Below are 22,992 nucleotides of genomic sequence, written 5' to 3'. Positions count from 1 at the left end.
CGTTCGTAAGTTGAATTTGTTCGTATCTTTAGTGCAATATTTTGTATGTTTAAGGTTTCTATAAAGTATGTTTAAGGCTTGTATAAGTAAACGGTTTTGTATTATATTAAACAATAAAATGTCAAAGTTCTTAGCGCGCTGGAGATAGTGTAGGCGTAGAATGTGAGGTGTGCATAAATTATCTCAGTGGGGCGACGAATGTCGCAAGAGTTGGTGCGAGAGTGTAGGCAAGCGCAAGAGTTTAGTTTTGGAGAGAGTTCGGTGTGTTTACAAAGAGATCGTAAGTGTTTCTGTTCTGAGTATTTTTTCATGAAGGAGGAGCAATTCATTACCCACACAAAACGACAATCTACATTGGTGGCACCGGTGGGATTACGAGCAGTTGAAGGAGAGATGTTTACATACGAATTAGGAAGAGGAAGCGTATTTTTCTTTACTTCCGGGTGGATGCTGGGTGACCTCAAACAATGCCACACACCGGTAGCTGCGATAAGAAGCACTACAGTAATGTCCTGTACTCTGATAAAGGTGCACAAAATACAAAATCGAACTTACAGCAATGTCCGGATATTTTTCGACATCCCGAAAACATGATCGAATCTGCCGGAATCCGTAAGTCGAATGTACGCAAGTTGGGAGGCGTCTGTATTGTCATACATAATATGGTGCTGAAAGGATTTCAGAATGTGTCATTCACGCTCTCATTTATACACCAGTGGCTGATTTTTGCCACCCAAAATGCTGGCAGGTTTCTTTGGGAACAGACTTGAGGAAAATGTCCATTGCAAGAACACTTTAACATGGTCGTCACGGCCATAAAATTGATCCAGTAAACACAGATATCCCCTGAAGCACAGCACCCTTAAGTTTCCAGACTCTTACTTTTCACTGCGGCTGCAGAGTAAAATACAAAAGTCTATGAATAGTCCAGATGCAAAATCTAATTGAATCCATGGTGTAAATAAAACAATTAAGTAAGCGAAGAGGTCCGAACCAGTCATCATATTCATCTCAATAAATGTTTATCGGAACCGCGTAACATAAAATTTGGACTACAAGCCGAGACTTTGGCTCGGCAACTTATGCAATGATGTGTCTCTAATTTAGGCTTTTTTTTCTTACGGCTGCCAGGGGTGCCCAAATAGTATAGGTAAGAGTGAGACAGGTGGAATATATGTGTCGAGAAATTCGCACGTTTAATGTAACTTTGAGCTTTGTGCATATATAAAACTAGCAGGAACAGACCCTCATCATGGAAAAGGTGTCAATCGAAAAGGGAGCGCTAACTACCATATTGGGTTTAATTTAACGAGTCTGTTTATTTGTAAACAGAAATTATGTGGCGAAATGAACGGATTACAAGAAGCAACGTCCAACAAAGCAGACACGTTTAAGGCGGCTTTCTAATAATCTGTCGGCATTATCGTGTTTTTGGAAGTAAAAATTTTACACGGTTGGATTCTATGGATTGCCCTTGATGTAACAAAGCCATTTTCGCGGACATTCAAAGAAGTTTAACACACCGGCCTTATAGTTTTTGGGTATTTTGTGTCAGACTGATCGTAATGTTTCTCTGATGAATGTAACTGTTAGATCTTGACTCAAAAGTGTTTAAGATTTCAATTGATATGTTGCATGACCTATTTCAGTGAATGGTGACATCGTACAGACACGTGCTTGTTTATGAAAAGTCCGGCGGCCCACCGGAACGTTAAGGGTTTAAGGAACTGTATATATTTAAAAAAAATTCTGGGTGTCGTCTTTCTTTGTAATATCTCATGTTTCAAAATGGGCAAATGCTGCTTTAAACATGTGCGGCTTATGTATGAACAAAATGCTTTTTCATTTGAAAGTATAATGGGTGTGGCCTATTTTTAGGTGTGCCTTATAGTCAGAATTTAATTGTAATCAAGACAGCACCTCATCTTAACAAAAAAAAAAACGTATGAGAAACGTACAGCAATTGGTAACACAGTTACTTTGGATGTACCCTAAGTGATTGGTCAAGGGACAGAGTTTAGAGTACTCAACAGCAAATCTATACAGGCTGCTCGAAATGTAAAGACTACATAACAGTGAGAATAATCACACAGGAATCCACCGATCCTGCTTTTATTATGTTACCTTAATGTGGTTCTACATCACAGAACAGTAAAATGTTTCACCTCTGACTGCCTGTCTGTTTTTCAATTTTAGAGATGTTATTTATGCACGTGCTTTGAACCATCTCTTTTATGGGGTTGTGTTTTTAGGAGTATTCTGCAACCCTGGAGGTTAATACAAATATATTAGGTCACCTAATGACTCCCAACGAGATGTTGCAACACATCAGTTGGGTTGAGCGACAGGGGCTGGGAATCCCCTCCTCTGCATCAATCTCCCAGAGTCAAAAATGTGAATGGGTTCTTGACTCTCGCCACCTCCCAGCAGGGGGATATGGCTCCATTATTTTATTTTTTTTAACATATTTTGATGACTTTTGCATTTAGAGCACTTCAACAAACTCACTTTATCGTGCACAAATTAGTGCAACAGGAATTGCAAGAGACAGTGGAACCAGTAAGCTATAGCATGTTCAATACTTTTTTTTTTTTTAAATACAAGAGGCTCACCCAGTAGAGCTGTCATGTTCTGAAAAATTCTGAGGAGTTCGGGGGTGATGGCTGGACTGTTCTCCAAAGTTACATACCTGCAAGTAGAGGGACAGGACGAAAGCAGGGGAGATCAGCCTTTACCTTAAAAGCAAAAAAAACTTTGCATACTGACACATCCTATGAATCTGGTCGATTAAAAAAAGAACCAGGTTTGTCCTCAGAATGTATGAACGGAAAGATTTGATCTTATACAGCACATAAAACTGGTATGACTCAAGAGAGCAAATTGACAGAAGATAAAAGCCGAATTGAATGACAAGCTCACTGTAAACAAAGCAAATGGATATTTTGAGCAGGACAATTTATCGGAGAAGATAAAAGAGAAGGATGGGAAAAAAGGAGTCTTTTTTGCCACAAGCTCTTACGTCAAGCTAATCCTGCAGTGCTCGGCAGCAACACAAAGACAAGGGAGATTAAGGACAAGAGTTAAACAGCCGAGTGACGACAAAGGGCACACAAAAAGGATGGACCTGCAAAAATTCTTGCCACCCAGCCAAACCTCTAGCAGGTGGCAACATAACATGACATCAAAGTGCTCCATGGTTTGTGAGGTTTGTTATTTGTTTTTGGTTTGGACAGATTTATTATTGTTTTAACCGAGTTGTTGGTTACTTTTTTGAGGATTTTCAGATTAAATGCCATTGTTTTTTTTTATCACCCGGTATGCATCCTGCCTTATGTTTGAGTCCACCACATATCATAACAGACATGATATTAAGATCATGAGTAAATCACGATTATGTTTGTGGATCTGTAAAATGTTTCAAATGTTTTGGATAAAAATGACAGTAACAATTGCCTTAAATTTTCAGCTGTAGGTAGTTCTTCCCATTATGATATATTGAGGGGAAACGCAACCATAATCTTTTCCATGGCACATAAATGTCCATAATACGTGATCCCGTGAACTCGTAGGAAGCGATGATGCTTCATAGGACGATGCCTTACAAACAAATGCCAGCTGCCATTAACCACGAGAGAAGAAAAATGCAATGGCAAAGCCACCAGAGAGCAGTCTCTGTGTCATTTTTAAGCAGACTTTTTGAGGAACATGGCAACTATTTCAAGCATCTCCAAGCACTTAAACCGAAATCCAAGAACTTTTGAATCTTGAAGACACTTTAAAATTCAAGCATTTTTAAGGATTTCACACACCCGTATGAACTCTGATTTTAGCCTCTAATGGTCAGGAGAGCAAATAGTGACAAGAGATAGGCCCAGTGTAATCGAATGCAACAAATAAGTACTGTATTACTGGCTTATTTGCAAATAAATTATGCAGCAGGGGTAGGCTAACACTGGGAATTGAAATATAAAATGTTAGCCAATGTCCACGACATACATTTTCTGAATTTTTTTTTCGTTTTTAATTATTCTTGGGCAACAATCTTCCGTAGTGAAAATTTGGTGCATTCTGATAAAATACCCATGACTTTCAACCAACATAATTTCTAGTTATATATTTCTTTTATTACAAGATATGCCTACATTGCAAAGTAAAAACGCCAACAGTGCACACCAACAAAGCCTCTGAGCACAGGGCCAATCACTCCCATTTGTAACTTTAGGAAAAACGCATTAAAACTGACGTACACGCCCAGACACAGATAAGGAAAAACACCATTTACTTGACTTGACTTGAATTTAAAAAAAAAGATTGTCAAGTATAGGCTGCCATTGATTTTACAAAGTTGTCCGTTAAAAGATTACATAATTTTCTGTGTGAACTTGATACCCGCGTATTGCGTTTGTGGCATTACCATAGTTTATCACTGTTCAATCACCATTAGTTTATTGCTACGTAATAAACTCATTTTTGAATGTCAATATCCTCCTAATACATGCAAGACAATCAATGTTACCCAGAAAAAGATTTGTTTAGTCAATAATTCTTTACAATGGCATTGGTCTAACCACAGACGCAATCTTCGAAGTATAACTGATCTCAGTGTAAGATTTAGAGTCACCAATAAAGGGTGGTTGAATGGATTTTAGCGGATCATAAAAATGCAATTAGGTATACGTACCAGAGTTCTAATCCATCCTCTAGCAAATATACATGAGGCGGCTGGGAAACATCTGTGCTTAGCTGAATGACCGGGAGAAGGAAGGGGTACAGGTTTTTGCTTTCTGCGCCAAGGCCCTGCAAAAAACACAAAACTAAGCATTTTTTATTGTTCATCTAGCTTAACAAATGATCTTTAAAGATAAGTATAATGCATTATTATAACTAAAGAACATAATAATTTGGTTACTAGAGATTGAAAATACCATGTCTGCTATGTTTTGCATAACATTGTTGCTTAAGAAATATATCAAAACACTTAAAATTTCTTTAGAAGACTTGGAATTCAATATACAGAAAGCATAAAGTTGTTGTACTGGTTATTTCATTTTTGTTTTCCAAATCTCATTTTTTTTAAAAAAAGCATAGACTGACCACAATATTAATGGTTAGTAATATACGTCAAATTTAGCCACATTTCAGTAATACAGGTCCCATGTACTGCAAAAAAAAAAAAACTCTTTTAAAAAACCCAATAATAATTAATAACTAGGTATAATCATTCAAAATGTTCCACAGGTACAGGTAGAAGAAGCAGTCATTTCCATTATGTTTTACCTGAACAAGATGAATGAGAGTGGTCAGTATGGCACACCGCAGCATGTTGTGTTCTTCAGATTGTTTCCAAAGCAGGGGCAAGTACTGCACCAGGCAGCCTACATATGGACGGATCTAAAACAGACACATGTGTTGCAAATTGTAAGCAAATTCAAGTAGCTGGAAATTAAATGATAAAGTAATTCATTTATTAAAAAAAAAATCAATGTACAGCTTAAAGAAAAGCCACAGAAGTGTGTACTTTGCAATAACAGGATAGAGGTTTACTTGGAGGTTGAAGTTTTCTGAATAGTAGTATGAAATAAAGAAATAAATAAATATGAAATAGATAAACTTAATGAAAAATTTAGAGAACTGTTAATAAAAATTGCACAGGGCTGTGGTTGTCAACATTTCTTTTTTACTCCTTCCATTTGGAAAATAAAGTTATGCAATAAATCGACCAAAAATTCCGATAATTTTTGCATTTTTAAATTTAATAATGGCAAAAGTTCAAGACCAGGGCATGAATGAGTTACAACACAATACATCCTCTCTTTTCAGAATATATTATAAGTCAAATAACATGAAAGAAAAAGAGTGTTCAATTTCAGTGGATCAACTGTTCTGTTGGGAGAAAACGCTGCACCTTTTGACACGGCACATATTTTCAATATGTGCATCCATTGCGAGGAGTTTCAACAACACCAGAGAAACCATCACGTTTTTGTTGAATTCAGGAAGACATTTGAAAGCCGCTTTATGGGCCACCATGCAGAAGTACAACATGGGCCAGAAACTAGTTCAGACCATTTAACAACTGTATGCCAATGCCAACAGTGTGGTACCATTGGAGCTTGTTTTCGAACCACATTCGGTGTGAAACAAGGCTGGACTCTCTCTCCAACTTCATTAAACATCTTTCTGGAGAGGACCATGCTCGAAGCTTTGCAGGTACAGTCTATTTTGGGGGACACCACATCCCTAACCTCCGTTTTGATTATGATATTGCCGTATAGGCAGGAGACGAACAGTATCTGCCAATCGCCTGGACAAAGCATCAACCCAATATGGGATGGAAATCAGCACAGAAAAAAAAAATAAAAAAAAATGACCAACAATCCCCAGGGTATCACCACAAACATCACAACCGACCACAGAGAGATAGAACATGTCACCAAATCTAAATATCTCATCAGAAGAAGGGTCAGAACCAGAAATCATGGCCAGGATATCTAAAACCACAGCCACATTTGCCAGACTTAAAGCCATCTGGAGGGACAAGAACATAGCAGCGAAAATTAAAGAAAAACAAACCCAAATACTGGTTACTTCCATCTTCCTCTACGCTTGCGAGAAATGGACTCAGCAAGCAAAACTGAATAAGAAAATCCAGGCCATGGAGATGTGATGCTCCAGGAAACTTCTAGGAATCAGCTACTTAACCCGTGTGAAAAACAAAACGGTGCGCAACACCATAAGGAGGAACATTGGACCCTACGAAGAACTGTTGTCAACTGTGCGCAGACGTAAACTTGAGTAGTATGGTTACGTCACAAGATCATCGAGACTGAACAAGATAATTCTCCAGAGAATGAAATAGTGCCAACTTTGCCACGACCCAGGAACAGGCCAGGGGACCGTCAACAGTGGAGAAGCCTGTCCAGAGTTGCGTCCTCATTAGTGCCACGACAACCAATGCGGTTAAGGGATCCGTGAACACTACATAGACTGCTTAGGATCACAAGGAAGTTACAACCTGAACTGGTTACTAGTCCAACACAAAGACAATCATTTGAAATAGCAACTAAGTGGAAAATTCAGCTTGTTTAAAAACCCCTCAATCCTCAGGCACATAAAAGCAAATATGTCAATGACAATGTAAAAATGAAGCACACAAATAGTTGTTCATAGTTCAAAAGGTAGCCACATTCAAAGGTGAACTGAAGTGTAAACTGGTCTAATTATAAAACTGCAATACACAAGCCATCCTCCCTGTGCATTACTGATAATGTAATAAGCTATTAAAAAGTCAGAAGCTAATTGGAGCAGTTTATAAACAGAAATGCCAAGTGTTAGCCAATAGAGCTAACGGACACTGGAGGTTCATGTCCCAGTGATGATTTCATTACGAGGACACAAAACCCACTCGGGCATCTTTAACTTGATCACCCATACATAAATTTGTGAGAATTTATCAGGCAATCCAGTCAGATATATGTAACCTAGAGCCAGAGAAAAAGATAATCGAGCCTGCCAACATAAACCTGAACGGTATTCCCAGGTGTTTGTTTTTTCCAATTAGGCATTAAACGTGCAGTGTTCCTCCCAACAATTATGCAAATATATTGCATAATATTCCACTTTCAGAGTACTTGAGAAATGTATTCTCATTGTTGACATCTGAAAAGTTTCATGTTGAGCTGTAACGCCATTGAAGGAACACCTTCAAAAAGGCGAATCCCATTAACACAACATGTGAGGACAGCTCTGAAACAGACAGCGATTGTTGTGAACAGCAATTGCATATGCCTCATTTCTGCTTGGAGGAAGGCGATTGTGGCTTTTTTGTGTGTATTTTTTCACTGCACGGACAATATGGCGACTGGCTCGCTGGGGTTCTGGTGTTCCTCTGATGATGTCACAATTTAGGATGACAAAGACAAGAAATGCTGTCTTCAAAATGCATTATCTCGAAAAATAATTGCAAGTAAACGGTGAAATATATAGATTTTATTTTCTTTTTCATCACATTTTGCATGTGTAAGAATTTGCGATTACCTCTAATAATAAAATAAATAATTAATAATAAAAAAAAATAATATATATATATATATATATATACATACGTGTGCGTGTGCGTATATATATTATTTTCCTCTGCATTCACTGTCTATTTTATCAATTGAGGTCCCAAGATCCAATACTGGCAGGTTTAGAATTATATTACACCTCCCATAGACTCTGGAGGTTTAGTCAGGGACGGGGACAGGGGGAAGACTTAAACAGAGTGACGGTTCACATGGATGAAAGCCATTTCAGTGACAGATTGAAGTCAAGGCATCGTTTAATGCAAGGTTCTTAAGTGGATCTGAAAAGAGCCCCGGGAGGTCATTAAGAGGGTCAGCTTTCTTTTTCCTCCCCAGAGTTAACAGGCATGGATGTAGGCAACTTACTGAATGTAAAAATATATAATTTTGCTATGCGCCTGTATTAAATCGCTGTGGCGCAACAGGAATCTGCACCACAGGGTTAAGTGAGAAATGACATTGATGTAAGCGACACTTTAAGACTAGCAGTTAAAATACATTAGTGTTAAACACTGTCAGGATGACAAATCATTGACATTCTTAGTGGGAAGACCCCACTTTGAGTGAGGTTTCCAGCGGCAACTGTCTGCACCACTGGGTCTTGCGCACATATTACATTTCTCTGTGCTCGACATAAATGATAACTGATCAAATTTCAAACATTTTTGCAGTAGGATAAACAGCCTTCTGGATCTCACCTGGGTGTTTACTCTTTCAATAACGCAGGAGATGACATGAAGCACCTGCATTTTTGTGTCACACTCGGTCACCTGCTGCAACAGCTGGAAAAGCAGCCCAAAGATGGACTCCAAGTACTGTGTGAAGGGGTAAAGAATTACTGGAAATAAGAAATCAATTTCAACACCAATGATTGAAGAGAATGGTAAGTGGTACTTACGGGGAGGAATTGCTCTGTGCGGAACTCAAAGTCATCAACGGGTAGTGGTGAGTTAAGGCGGACAAGAAACTAGAAAGGTTCCCTGTAGACGGGGGAGTGAAGCCACGAAAAAACAATACCAGCTAGAAATGCACGACTTTACATGACTTGTTTCCACAATTCATGTAAAACTATGATAGTTTTATTGTAAATACTATGTACCAAGTACCCCATAAAGTTAATTTTAAAGAATAGAAATCCATTTTTAAGCTAATTTTGAAATGATGTTGAACCTTGCTACACAAATATTTGCAAAACACCTATTATTCATACCGTAGTTTTATTGGACTTTTCCTCTTCAGTGTTAATTTAAAAGACACCAAAAAGCCTCCGTGTCCTTCCATCTTAAACAGGACACTGAAATATTTTTCTGTTTAATGTGTCAACACTATTAATTTTCCCCATGTGTTTAAATCTGTACATGTAGTATGACATGAACAACATTTGTATTGGAAATATAGCAGAGTACTGAAAGTTCACTTTTGCATATGTTAATACTCAGCAAGCATACAGTGAAATGTCTTTGATGTCCGGATTTTTAGAAACTCAAATTCTCAAAAGTGGGTGAAGTTCATTTGACCTATATCTTTTTGAAGAAATAGCCAAAGAATTGAAATTGGCTATGCCTCACACATTTGTTAGAGCCCTAAGGTAAGAAAGAGGGGGCTAAGTCCCATCCTTGAGGTGAGGTGCGATTGTCTTACAAACCACATGTTCAATTAAGATTTTTAATGTTGTCCTCGTTAAGTGCTTGGCAACCCAAAACGTTGAAAAAGCCATATTGGACCAAGAACAAAACAAATTTGTCTAGATCCCAAAAAATTAAAAGCCTTATATAAGCCTTATAAATAACGCAACACATGCTATATGTATCTATATTAGCCTACTGTCAAACTGAAGCATCCTTCGGCGAATGATGCACCACATGACTTATCTGTTGTAGGATACCGCCTGAAGTTTAACATTATTACAATGTTAATTTATTACAGCATGTTTCATTGCTTTGATAAAATGAAAGAAATACAATAAAGAAATATAATTTTTTATGTGGTTTTTACTTTAGGGATTCGAAAAAACAACAACAAAATGGAACATACAGAATGTGCCCTATAAAAAAGTGAAATAAAACACAGCATGCATTCATAAAAATAAAATAGCAGCCTTTTGAAAAGATAAAGTATATAAAATCCTATGAATAGTTTAAATTTGACTTCTCTGTAGTTATTTTTGTCTTTTTAACTCCGTGGCGAATCAGACACTAGTTGGTTTGTTTAAAACAGCCATCTGCTCGGCTTGTGACACTGCCCCATTAAATAGCCAAGTTTGGGCGTGCCCACTTCTTCTGATATGGGTCAGTTGAGAGAGGAAAACAAGCAGATGAGAGCAGCCCTGGAGTTTTGCATTGCAGGGTAAATATCCAGACAGGTGTTCAAGCCTGAGAGCCATGACATCACAATATATGACTTTGCTGCGTTTGGGGTGACAACCTGTATCCGGTGTTGCAACCGGATAACAGTGAGTGAGCGGTAGTCATACCTGTCGCTTCCTACCCATGAACTTCTATCAGCTGATCTTCCCTCTTGTCTCATAGTCCTTAGTTTCACCTCATTGAAATGTAGTATTTCTTCTGTACATTTTATCACATTGAAAAACGTGTTTATGTCATGTTTGTACTTTTACAGAAACCATAATCAAACAACGATACATTACCCTTCAATATGTAAACATTCTTTGATAAGCGCCGTGCTAAATGCATGCATGGGCCGCTAGTTGTCGAACCCCATCTTAAATATGATTTTTGCTACAGAGGGAAAACCATTAAAGTTGTGCAACAACTTCTATACAAAATCAAGACATAGTCTAATGAGGAACATAAATGCTTAGAATATTTCTAAAAAGTAGTTTCCGCTAAATAATTATCACAATGAATATTCCGTTTTTTCCCCTACTGGGCCGATAACTATAATGTCACGTTTGTCTATTATTGGTCCGATAAACTATTGGCCTATGCTGTAATGCAGCAGCAAAATCCATGCATTTTGGTAAATTTTATCAGGAGGTGGCCCTTTATCTACTGAGTGTCAACTGAAAATGACATCACAATGCTTGAGGCAGTGGTTTTCAGATAATTATCATGCATCAGTAATTGAAAGGATATTTAGCTTCAGAGTTGTAGCTGTCTCGATCCGCACCTGAGGAGAAAATAATATCATGAATAGCAGAGCTACTACAAAATAAAAACAGCTCAGTTTATCACTTGAAACTTAATGAGTTGTAGACATAAAAGAAACATGTGTGTCTTCTGGAAGTTAAAAAGACAAAAATAATAACACGAGCTGCATGAATGCAGTCTCAATTAGACTTGTCTGAATACAGTTTTTTTGCAACTTGTGGGTCACTTTAGTAGATCACTAGATGCGCACGGTCCTTGCAAAAGCAAAACCCCAAAAGCAGGAATGCTGTACTCACCAAATAATGCTGACATTGCATAAAGTGCTAAAATTGTGGAAAAGTAGATTAAAAGTTCTCATCACATTAATTGACTGGGTAGCAAATGTCAGAGCAATCCATTAACTAAGTTGACAGGGCCTTTGGGCGTTATTAATCCTCTACTAAGGTCAAATTTGAACACTTTTCTAGAACATTCACAATAATTGTATAGTTTTGAGTGTACTTAGCACAACATGGAATAGCATTTTTTTTTAAGAAATTACAGACGGAAGAAAGTACAAAAAAAATCTGGTTGGTATCTTAATTTCTAAATAACTTAGTTATGGGAGTTCTGTCTTATTATGAAAGTACATTACTGTATGCTATTGGATAGTTTTTAAAAAAATACAGACACTATTTAAACATGGAAAGCTATTTAAGTATCTGGCTAAACGAATCTTTGCGACACCACCATCCACTTTCATATCCAAAGGGGGGAATCTTGCAGTGTCGGAGTGATGGAGGTTGTAATGATGCCCGGGGGATAAATGAGCAGATGGAAGAGAGGAATTAAGAAAAGCAAACGAGTGAAGAAATTGGTGCGGGACTTAGAAAGACCATTACAGTCAGGGCTTTGCAACCCATATCCACAACTTGCGAGAATATGAATCAGCATTTTTAAGACCCCTTTTACCACAAATATCATCAAACTAAAATTGAAGTTTTACACAGATTATGTAAGTTTTTAGTGAGAATGTATCATGAATAGTTTGCAGTTAAACACCCCCTACATTTAATTCAATTTGCAAAAGACTGTAGAAACATATGAACAACAGGTGGGTGGATATCCAGCAATTTTTAAGAATAATGATGAAAACATTAATATGTATGAATAAACACCAAATTATTTCACATCACCTGTATCCAGCTTTAAAATGTTAACTTGAGTTAAAGCTTTGCGTTAAAAAAATGTTAATTTGAAACCAATTATCACAAACTGAATGCAATTTTAGTGTTACATAAAGAACGCAATAAAATCGAAATCTCTCTAACGTAAACCTAAACTTCTATCTAATCTACTTTTTAAATCCCGTTGTGTGTGTTTATATGTGACTTATAGGCTCCGAAACTGCCCAAACAATTTTCGTGAAAATTTACACAGTTGTACTTTAAACCTCCACAAGGCTATAGATGGGTTTCATGTTAAGGAACCCCCAATAAATACCCATAAAATCGATAAACATCTGCTTTTGTGGGGTCTTTATTGCCCTTTGGCGGCCAACTTGGACACTGCAGCTTCCGACCACCACCCACTCCAAGCAACCAAATGCAATATTCCACGGCAGGGGTCGTAAACCTTTTTGATCCAAACAGGCTTAATAGAAAAATATTTTTCTTTTTCTTTTGTGTGAGTGAGTGAGTGAGTGAGTGAGAGAGAGAGGAGAGAGAGAGATCATATATTTAAAGAAAAAAAAAAATCAATAAAACTGCTGATTTTCCTAGCAAAATCAATTTTCCCGCACATCTTACTTTACTGTGTGATGTTAGATGATTTGATAAAATTTATGAAATAATATTTATGCCAGACCCTGCATCCCATATCAACAAATAGAACACATAAACTTGTGTCCCTCCTGCAGTTACTTAAGATGGTTGAGGCTCATTTTGACCTTCAAAGAAAACTAAATGTGATTCTCCACAAACAGCCCCACTAAAGATAAAATCAGATCTGCAAGGTAGAGGAAGAACACCAATAACAATAAAAAAAATTCAGAGTTTAAAAAACATTTCTTGTTTTTTCCCCCATTATTAAATAAGACATATTTTAAAATCATACAAGTTTAAAATTAAAAGGCAACTGGCATATCCAAGCACAGGATATGCAAATTTTAGTCCAGCAATTAATACGCTTACCATCACATCGCCATAAATAAGGGCATGGAGCGCATGGAATTTTTGAGAGCTGAACCTTTTTTTTCCCTTTATGAGTACAATCTTGTTAAGCATTTTATTGTAATGACCATTATGACCCGTGTATTACTTGCATCACAACATCAAACCTTGAGTGGTACAGTAATTAAAAAAGGCATTTACATGCAAGATACATCTTGATTTTACATGGGGAAGTGGATTTCTCTACCAGTGGATGCAGAAGTCTCAATAAAGTTAACACAATCCAAGGCAATTAAATGATTGAATGAGAAATGGGAGGGGAAAAAAAACCTCTTTGGAGACCACAAAATGATCATGAAACCTTTCATAGAAAAATCATCACTAAAATCTTATGCCAAAACATCACATAAATGGATGTACACAAATGAAATGCATTTAATACACAACCAATGATTCCAGGCTACTCTTAATCCGTGGTAGTAAGTTTAGCCTGCAGCATAACTCCCCATGACAGTATTTTGTAACTTTTATTTTGTTTTAAACTCAGCGGGATGTTTCTAGCAGGATACTTAAGGTTTTGCCTCCAGCCAGTCACAAAGGGCAGGGCGTGTAAATGTGGGCTGTATACTGACGGAGTTTGCATCTTAATTAGCATTTAGAGGATTTATATCAATGGAGTTTCACTGAGAAAAACTTTGTCCGATGGAACTTACTTCCTAATTCTATAACAGCCGCAAGAGGGTGCACATAAGTTGCACCTGTTACCTGGGGTTTTAGTCCTTGGGAGCATTTAGTAGTCTAATGTGGTATTGGTACTCACCCATACACTTTAAAACTAATGTCTGAATTAAGCACTTATTGCATGCATTTAATTATCGATTTCAATCAAGTTTGGCCAAACCAGTAAAAAATTTATATATTTTAGTATTCAACAAGCTGGATGGTTCAGGTTATTTGAGCACAATGTTATTAATTTGTTGCCAATTTAACCACACATAAAATATCCACCAATAATGGTTTATGGTCCGATCCACATGTGAACTAATGATTGTAATGCATTGAATTTTTATTGCGCTTTAGTGCATTTTTTGTAAAATATAAATACAATAAATAAGAGTGTTTCCATTAAATCGAAAATGATTAAAAGTGATAAAGGCGAAAGAAATCTATTTTTTTTTTAAATCAGATCATGTTGTTATCATGCTTGAAATCTTTTCAGAGGTACGTTGTACTTCTTCAAAGGAATACGGTTTTCTGATCTGTACGATGAGAGTAAAATCCGACAGAACTACCAATGCACATATTTCATAGAACCACACTTACTTTAACACCTTTGCAACAGTGAGTTTTAAGAAACAGACTCACCACTAAATCTGGATCCTGCAGGAGATTGAGGATGACCTGGTAAAGTAAAGGGCGAAGATCCGATTTGAATTTGACTGAGATCCACTGCCCAATCAGCCAGATGACTCTTCGTCGAATTAGTTTGTACCTGTATAGAACAATTGGATTGAGCAATTATTTTCACATGGTATTTTACAAAGTACATCTAGATTTATTTTTTACCAAGGAGTTTTTAAAAAGGTATGTTGAACAAATCTCAAAGGTTCGGATATGCAGAACAATGATAATCGGAAACAGGGTCCTTATACACGCAGTATTCCCTTGATTTTTTTTGCAGTTAATCTGTTCTCAAACCAAAAGAATTTCTGCCAAGCAGAAACCAGATATACTGTGTACATACATATATATCCATACATATACACACATATATGCATACATACATACACATATATACATACATATATATACACACACACATATATACATAAATATACACACAATATCTGTGTGAGTTTGACACTGTTGCTTTAGTGTAATTTACGATGAATCAGACGGTTATTTTTCATCTTTCTGAGGGAATTTCTGTTTACTGCATTCTATAACATATGTATCAGGAAAGATGAGTAAAAATGTGTGATAATGAGATGACACTGAGAGAATTTCCGTTTGTCATCTGTATCACTAGTGGTTAAGTCCCAGCACTCTCATCACCAGGATAAGATTCCCATTGCATCCAATGTTTTGCAATTTTGGTCAGCGATGTTTATCAATAGATCAATCGTTGCAGAGATACGTTTTTATACTGTAAACGCTCGTGTAGTATAACACATGAATAAATAATGATTAAATACTAATCACCCTATTTCACGGGAGAAAACAGTGTCTTAAATAACGTTTGCCCAGATGCCCGGGGCGTGCATCTTTTACGTCGGGCACAACTTACAAAACGTGGCTTGTAGCAGACCACGTAACGCAAACATTGCATGAACGAAGATGAGTAAATACAGGTACAGACTGATGGCAGATAGAAAAAAGCGATGTCATATCCATGCAATGAATGTTGTAAGTAGATTTATAATAAACTTAATTTTAAAATGAAATGAAATGATCTGCATTTTATATAGCGCTTTTCAAGTCAATGACTTCCCAAAGCGCTTTACAATGTGCTCCACATTTCCCAATAGCGGCCTTGCAGCCATGTAAGGCGCTAACCTGCTTATTGGGGGTATAAAGGGTTCAGTGTCTTACCCAAGGACACTTCGACATGTAACCCGGACGAGCCGGGATTCGAACTGGGATCCCTTGATCCCAAGACGAGCGCTCTACCTCCTGAGCTACTGCCGCCCCCACAAAAGTGTTTTTTATGTTATATATTCTTATTATCAATCCTTAATACTTTGCAAAAATGTTTTTTTTTTTGCGATTAGTCGTCTTATTGTGTTTCAAGTTGTGAAAAATGGGGCAGGACACCCCTGAAAAGTTGCCTGCCCTGGTGTCCGGTAACTTTTTGTCACGAGTTTCAGACACTGATATAAAGCACACTTTCAAATTTTAATCTGAGAATTTCAAGTCCATCATATTGTCCAGAAAACACTAATATCCACTGAAAACATTCCCCCACACTCCACATAGCCTCTGCTTCAGGATATGGGCGCAACTATAGCGACCCAACAAATTAAAAAAAAAATCGACTCGACCATTCCTGGTAAACTTCCAGTGTCATATTTTATCATGATAACACTTTCTCCCCATAATACACGGTTGCTAACAAGGTCGACTTGATGTTACTGTTCCATCTACGGCCTGCATAAAAATATTTTTAATGAATATGTGAAAGTGTCGGAGCCACTTAGTATGAGAGTGGTTCATTGTACTGGCACGGGACCAAGTCCCGCTGTTCACAATCAATCCCTCAAATGACTCTGATTGGATGGCAACCAGCGTGCAGTCTGCGACCAAAGCCCTGACCCTGCACATATCCTTAAGTGGATGGATGGGGCATATTTAGAAAGTAAGCTTGTCAGAAATGGGCTGACCAACGCTAAACAACATAAGGCAGTGTATCAAAGTGGCGTCGATGAAGAATATCACCCGGGCGGAGAAGTGTGATATGAAACACCAGCTTGTTTGTATTTCGAGGAGGCGACTAAAGCCAAGGGACTTTGAGATGAAACAGTATGAGTCAAAAAGGAGCAGTTCATGCGGGGTTTTAATACACCTTTTTCATGGCCAAATTTAAGCAATTTTAGGGACATTCAAGGCCAATTTTCCAATTTTTCTTGTACCATTGAAAGAAAAATCCGCTGTAAATCCATGACCAGTGTTTGCATCCTGTTACGTATATTATCAATTATTGCTCAAATACGGTGTAGTGTAGTAAAGCACACCTATAATTACTGTATACATTTCCAATCTTATCCACCGTATTCTGCTGTACATAAGACGCACCGAGATAATAGGCGCATTCTCAAATCTCTGGCCAATTTGGGTTTTTTAGGTGCACCTTATAGCCCAGAAACTACAGTACATCGTTTTCTTCAACAAACATCATAAAATCATGTCTCATCACTAATTAGTTATACTCAACAACAAAAAATACAACAATAACAAAAATTAACTACAATTATCAACAGTACACTGACATAAACACACACACACACACACACACACACACTAAGCAGCAGCTTTTAACCATGCGGCTTAAGCAGTGCTCTGTCATCTTATTCATGGTTGAAATATAACTCAGTATCCAGTTTTAGCTCAATTTAAGTTTTTTTAGCTGTATAACTTCCAGTGGCCAGATCTTCGCAGCACACAAGAAAAGCTATCCTGCGCATAAAAATTTCGGGCTTCAAATTGCAAAATTAATTCACCAGCAAATACTGCCACAATTACAGTACATGCAGGTGAAAACAATGACATTAAAATATAAAGAGACAAGTGTAATTTACTTTAATTATTGCCTGCACAGATAGACTAAATTTACACCAGCGTTGTCAGACGGTTTGCTCATACGCACAACCTTTGGTATAAATTTGTACTTCATGCTACCGCCTACTTCCACTTGATTGTTGGCCAACACATGTAGAAGGCCTCTTTTTGTTTTATGGACATTCCACATCTAATCATCTTTTATTAGTCTGTGATATCACTTTTGTCCTGCTGTATATGCTCAGGCGGTGCCGTTGTTTCCAACATGATTATTCAGAGCTCTCTGGGAATACTCCCAGAGCCATTTTTCCTGGCACTCCCGAACTTGCTTGGTAATGTGGGAAATGTACCATATGTCCAGGCTGAAATAGGGGCTTGCAGAGAATCAAAATGCAGTTTTAGTTTGGCTCCAAACCAAAATCAATTCAATTCATTCATTTTTATAGTTACAGAAAGGATGGCATTGGATATTTTCTCAGTCTTAACCAGTGGTTATCAACTGGTTTGACTTGAGGACCCACAATATCACTTTAATTACAAGCTTAAAAATACAAAAACAAAAAAAACACTAGTTTAATTTAATTTGTTGAAACAAGACTAGTTAAAACTAAAGATAGTCAAATATAATCACATTTAAAAAAGAAAAAAAAGACCAGAAATAACGAAGCAATTTTAATAATATTTCCTTCAATGCTCATTTGGCTTCATTTTAAATGAAATACATAATTCTTAGAATGCAATGATAAGCGTTAAATGTAAAACTAAAAAATATACGTTGGGCCTGGCGGCTTTTCTGCTGTTCTGTCCACATAAAGATGAACTGCACTCTTTTGTTCCCGATTGCATATTGCTGCTAGCAGAAACTGGCAGGGCATACTTTTGTCAGAGGTGTGCCGTTGTGGCCCGCCGAAAATTAAATGCACGGCTATGGCCGCGATCCATTACCCCTAATCGACTATTGCTGAGGGAGCCGATTTTTGTTATACATGGCGACAGCTCTTTTTTTCTGTTCTTTTCCCCCAAAATGAACAACATATGAGCGGCCGTGATCCATTACCTCCGGTCTATCATTGCTGAAAGCTGGGGCCGGCAGGGACCCTTTTTAAAAAGAAAGGTAGCAATGGATTTCCATTTCTTGGATATTCGGATATTGCAACGGTGATGACCACATTATGAGATCTGGATTTTCTCATGCTCAACATATTTATATAAAAGTTCCCGGATTTGTTTTTGTGGAGCGAAAAATCGAGTGTCAACTCGCATTCGCAGGACGTTCTACCTGTTAAGAAGAAAAAAACTCAGGGTCAATTACACTCCTTTTCTTAGAAATTGTCAAGGCAAAGGCCTGTGACCCACTTTTGGGTCCGAATTCATCGGTTGAGACTCACTGGTCTAAACAAGTCAAGTCAAGTCAAATTTATTTATATAGTCCTTAATCACAAAAATGTCTCAAAGGACTGCAAAGGATTACAATTACAAAATTACACAATTACCTGATCTTAAAACAGCATGCGGGCAAGGAACAACTCAAAAACCTCAGTGTGAGGAGAAAAGAGAAACCTTGAGAAAGGACCTCACATGTGGTAATCCCCCTTCCAGGATTGACCAGGGTGAATTACAATTAGCATTACTGTACACATAATAGTAAACATTAGGTAAGATGTTGAAAATGTCCGGAAAGTGCATGACATCAACGACGCCCCCAGCCTGTAAACTAGTCCAGAAAGTCTATGACGGCCACGACGCTGCCTCCAGTCTCTGCCAGCTGGTAAATGCAGGGGTTGACATGCTGCAGGTCAGACGCCGGTCCGGTGACCCATCCCAAATCATCCTTCTCCTTCGTATCAGCCAGGCAGGCGTCAGAGAAAGACAGGACCAAACAGAATATGAGGTGGGCATCAATCATATGCTTTGGAATAGAAGTGTGTCTAAAGCCTCGATTTAAAAACTTCCGTTGAGGTTGCAGATCTTATCTCCAGAGGCAGGGCGTTCCATAACACCGGGGCCTGGATGGAGAACGCTCTTGAGGCCGCAGACTTCTTGGCTCTCGGAGTCACAAGTAGACCGGCATTTTCCGAGCGCAAACAATATACTATTTGTGATGATATTGCATAACTGAGATTATTTTGCAAAATAACTGTGCTTCCAAAGTCGTTGCTCTTTGGGTACCACTACAAAGTATGATCGAACAATCCATTAATTGAGGCCATAAAGAGCACAAAAAGCCCCATGTTGTTTTTAAAAGCAAAACCTCACATGAAGGCGATAATACTTGATCAAAGACATTTTGAAGTTGACCATCTTGTTGATACTGCTCCAAATGTTGTGTTGTTCACCTGGATGCTTATCGGTGCATTTGGCCACATCATTCTAACATTTCTGGTCAAAGTTGACATCTGTTTTGTGCAATGTTTCGCAAGACCTGCAGTAGATGGATTTTTTTCTCCATCCTGAAAGTTTTGTGAGCAGGCAACACTTCTGATTTCTGTGTCAATTTGTTTAAAGCCCAGCGTGTAAACGGCAGACCAACATGGCATCAACCTAATTTGGGATTGCACTATGTAAAAGAAATATAAATTTCTCGACGTATGAATTGTTTTTTTAAATAAAAAATATCATTGGTATTATTGTTTGTGTATTTTTGTCTAGTATTCAAATCAATGTTTTTTTACCGAATAAAAGTTTTCTGTATCACTAGGAGGCACTCAATATTGCACACTGTGCCTTCAATGATTAAAGTACATTTTCTTCATAACTGTTATAAATGCTCCACCATCTAACCCAATGTTTTAAAAAAAAAGTGTCAGTCTATGGTAGTTTGGGTATTATTTGTGCCTGAGGGAGGAATGGGATTGACAAAAACCCCAGAGGTGAAAACCCAAATTAGACCAGGTTGCAGGTAGGGTCCATACATTTTTGTAATACCTTGGTATAACATTTTATTGGAATTTATGGATAAGCGGTATAGAGACCTGGAAGACTTGGAAATAAAAAAGGCTAATGAAAAGCTCAAAAACGATTAGTATACAATAGGCGTTTAACCTCAAATGTGCCTCTCTATCAATCTATAGTGGAAAAAAAAATAAAATATATATATATATATATATATATATATATATATAAAATAATAATGAAAATAATAATAAAAACCATTTCAGAGGGTAGGCCTACAAATGTTTGTTACACGTATACTTATCCTTACAGTTACGTTCGCGCAGAAAGCAAGTTTTAGAACTGGTCGCACTGCCCAAAAGGCTACTTTTGAAAAACGTCAACTTATTTTTCATCTTGAGATACTGCTAAGTAGATGGATTATTTTGAAAATGGCAAAATGCATTTGTGAATGTGATTTATTTTAAAACATTACATATCTTGATTTATGTGAAATTGTTTTGTCTCGAGTGAAGAGAAGTCAGGACTGGAAGCGACCCTGGCCTTGGGGAGCGCTGGAAGGCAGGCATGATTTGATTTTAACTGTCGACAGATTTTAACCTACCGCAGCAGGCCTATCTCCGATCGGAGAAGAACATTTGGTTTTTTTGGACCTCATCCCCCATTTCCACGAACCTTTTGTTCAAGTCATGAAAGCTGTCTCTTGGTTGTGTGTCTCCAAGTGTAAAACCTGCTTGGATTGCCACATCGTCTACAGACGGCTTTGGAAGTGCATGCGGCCTAGTGGGTTTTTGGCCCTCCCAAGTGGCTGCCTGGCTCTTTTCCAACAAACCACGGCACCAACAACCTTACCAAAGGGGCATGCCTTTGCTCTTGTAAATAAATAAATAAGGGGTTTTACTTCCTGGGTTTTGACTAGCGCTGTACCTTTTTGGACATAACCCCCGCGAAAAATGAGGTATTACACTACTGCAAGTTTTTATATGTTGCATGTTTTGACGATAAAGAAAGAGCGTTTTTTTGTAAAACTTTAATCCTTTGAGTCAGAAGCTAAGTTGGCAAACGTGAGCAGACTGAAGCACCTGAGCAACAGTGTCATAATGACATGAGACGGCCACCTCACTGACGTGCACAGACACCCGAGTGTCTGATATTTGGAGCACTGCCGGGTTGGCACTTTGATTGCCCTGGCATTTGTGCCTGCAGGGCACTTCTTTGTTCTTCATATCACTCACGCCAGCCGCTCCCCCACTTTCTCATCACTTTTTAAAAGTGCTCATCTCCCAGCTCACTGCCTGAGTCTGTAGCCGATTTGAGAGCATGATGAGGAGGAATAGCTGCTACAGCTGCTGTGTCACTAGACTAATAGCAAATAAGCGGACACAAGGCAACAGTTCGTTAGGCAGCTGCCCATTATTTCCTAAATACTTAAAACATATTTGGCATGTATATTGTATTTTGCAGACTCTAAAGCGCAATAGATTATAAGGCAAACCCCCGCAAAATAGTCTTTGGTGATTTTTTTTTTTATATCTAAAGGTGCACCGGACTATTAGTTGCATGGAATTTACATAAAAATAAGAGCTGGCGTTGCACAAAAATAATGAAGTACCATACTTGTGCATTGACTGATCAGTCGTAAGATATCACTGATCACAATTGCATAATATTGGATGCCAAAGGAAATCAAACCCAGATTGTGGCTTGGAGCACGCCAGCTCCTATTCATTAGACCAATAGGGATAAAGATGACTCACAAAAAGGCATTCGATTTTAACTCCATTTCATACTTTAAGTCACGTGCCAAATTGATGTTATAATGGGCCAGGCAGCAAAACAAAACTGTATTCCGATTAATGATCACTTTTCTGTTTATTCATTTCTCTAATATGTCTGCTACAATGACTAAAAATATTCTGATAATGAGCCAAGATCTGTTGCCTTTACATGTGTTGTCTATATCCCAAGTGTTCTAATGGATAGGATCTACTGCTCTCCCTGGCACGATGTGTGTTCGAATACCGTTGCATCCAATGTTATATGCAATTAAAAACAGCCATTCATGTCCCTGGCGGCCAGGTGGTTAAGATTCAGTGTTCTTACCATTGCTATCCAGTTCCATCCCATTGCCACTATTTTTATGCAATTGTGGTTAGGGTTAAATGTATCAACTGATCAATAATTGCACAAATATGGTAACGCATTTCCAATTGTGTCTGCATACGAGGGGCATTGGATCAAAAGGCGCAAGTTCATATTTCTGGCCAATTTGGGGTTTTATTGGTGCGCATTACATTCCAGAATATAGTACCAATTGAGATAATTATTTGAATGATTGGCACAACGAAGGTCATTGTGCAGTTACTTGACCTTACTCTGATATGAATTTATAAAAATGCATTAGATTACAATGATGTTGATATTGGAAAATAACTAATAATTCAATTTAAGAATTTATATTCAAATGGGTAAAACAATTTTTAGCGGACATGAGAGTCC

General features: G+C 37.8%; 1 protein-coding gene across 2 annotated transcripts in view; it reads right to left on the bottom strand.

Moving 5' to 3' along the window:
* ipo11 (importin 11) overlaps positions 1-22,992 on the bottom strand; it is a 130,807-nt gene that overhangs the window by 56,751 nt on the left and 51,064 nt on the right. For both annotated transcript variants that reach the window (XM_088336142.1, XM_088336144.1), the window contains exons 16-22: positions 14,692-14,818; positions 11,162-11,195; positions 8,965-9,005; positions 8,765-8,881; positions 5,278-5,391; positions 4,682-4,797; positions 2,613-2,689 (exon numbers count right to left, since the gene is read on the bottom strand). In XM_088336142.1, the coding sequence (XP_088192268.1) occupies positions 2,613-2,689; positions 4,682-4,797; positions 5,278-5,391; positions 8,765-8,881; positions 8,965-9,005; positions 11,162-11,195; positions 14,692-14,818 (626 nt within the window). The remainder of the gene's footprint in view (positions 1-2,612; positions 2,690-4,681; positions 4,798-5,277; positions 5,392-8,764; positions 8,882-8,964; positions 9,006-11,161; positions 11,196-14,691; positions 14,819-22,992) is intronic.

The sequence above is a fragment of the Urocampus carinirostris genome, chromosome 5 (assembly GCF_059441175.1).
Source record: "Urocampus carinirostris isolate Australia breed hairy pipefish chromosome 5, RoL_Ucar_1.0, whole genome shotgun sequence".
Lineage (NCBI taxonomy): Eukaryota > Metazoa > Chordata > Actinopteri > Syngnathiformes > Syngnathidae > Urocampus > Urocampus carinirostris.
Note: the sequence above shows the minus strand (reverse complement) of the source record. Positions and strands in the feature narration are given on the sequence as shown.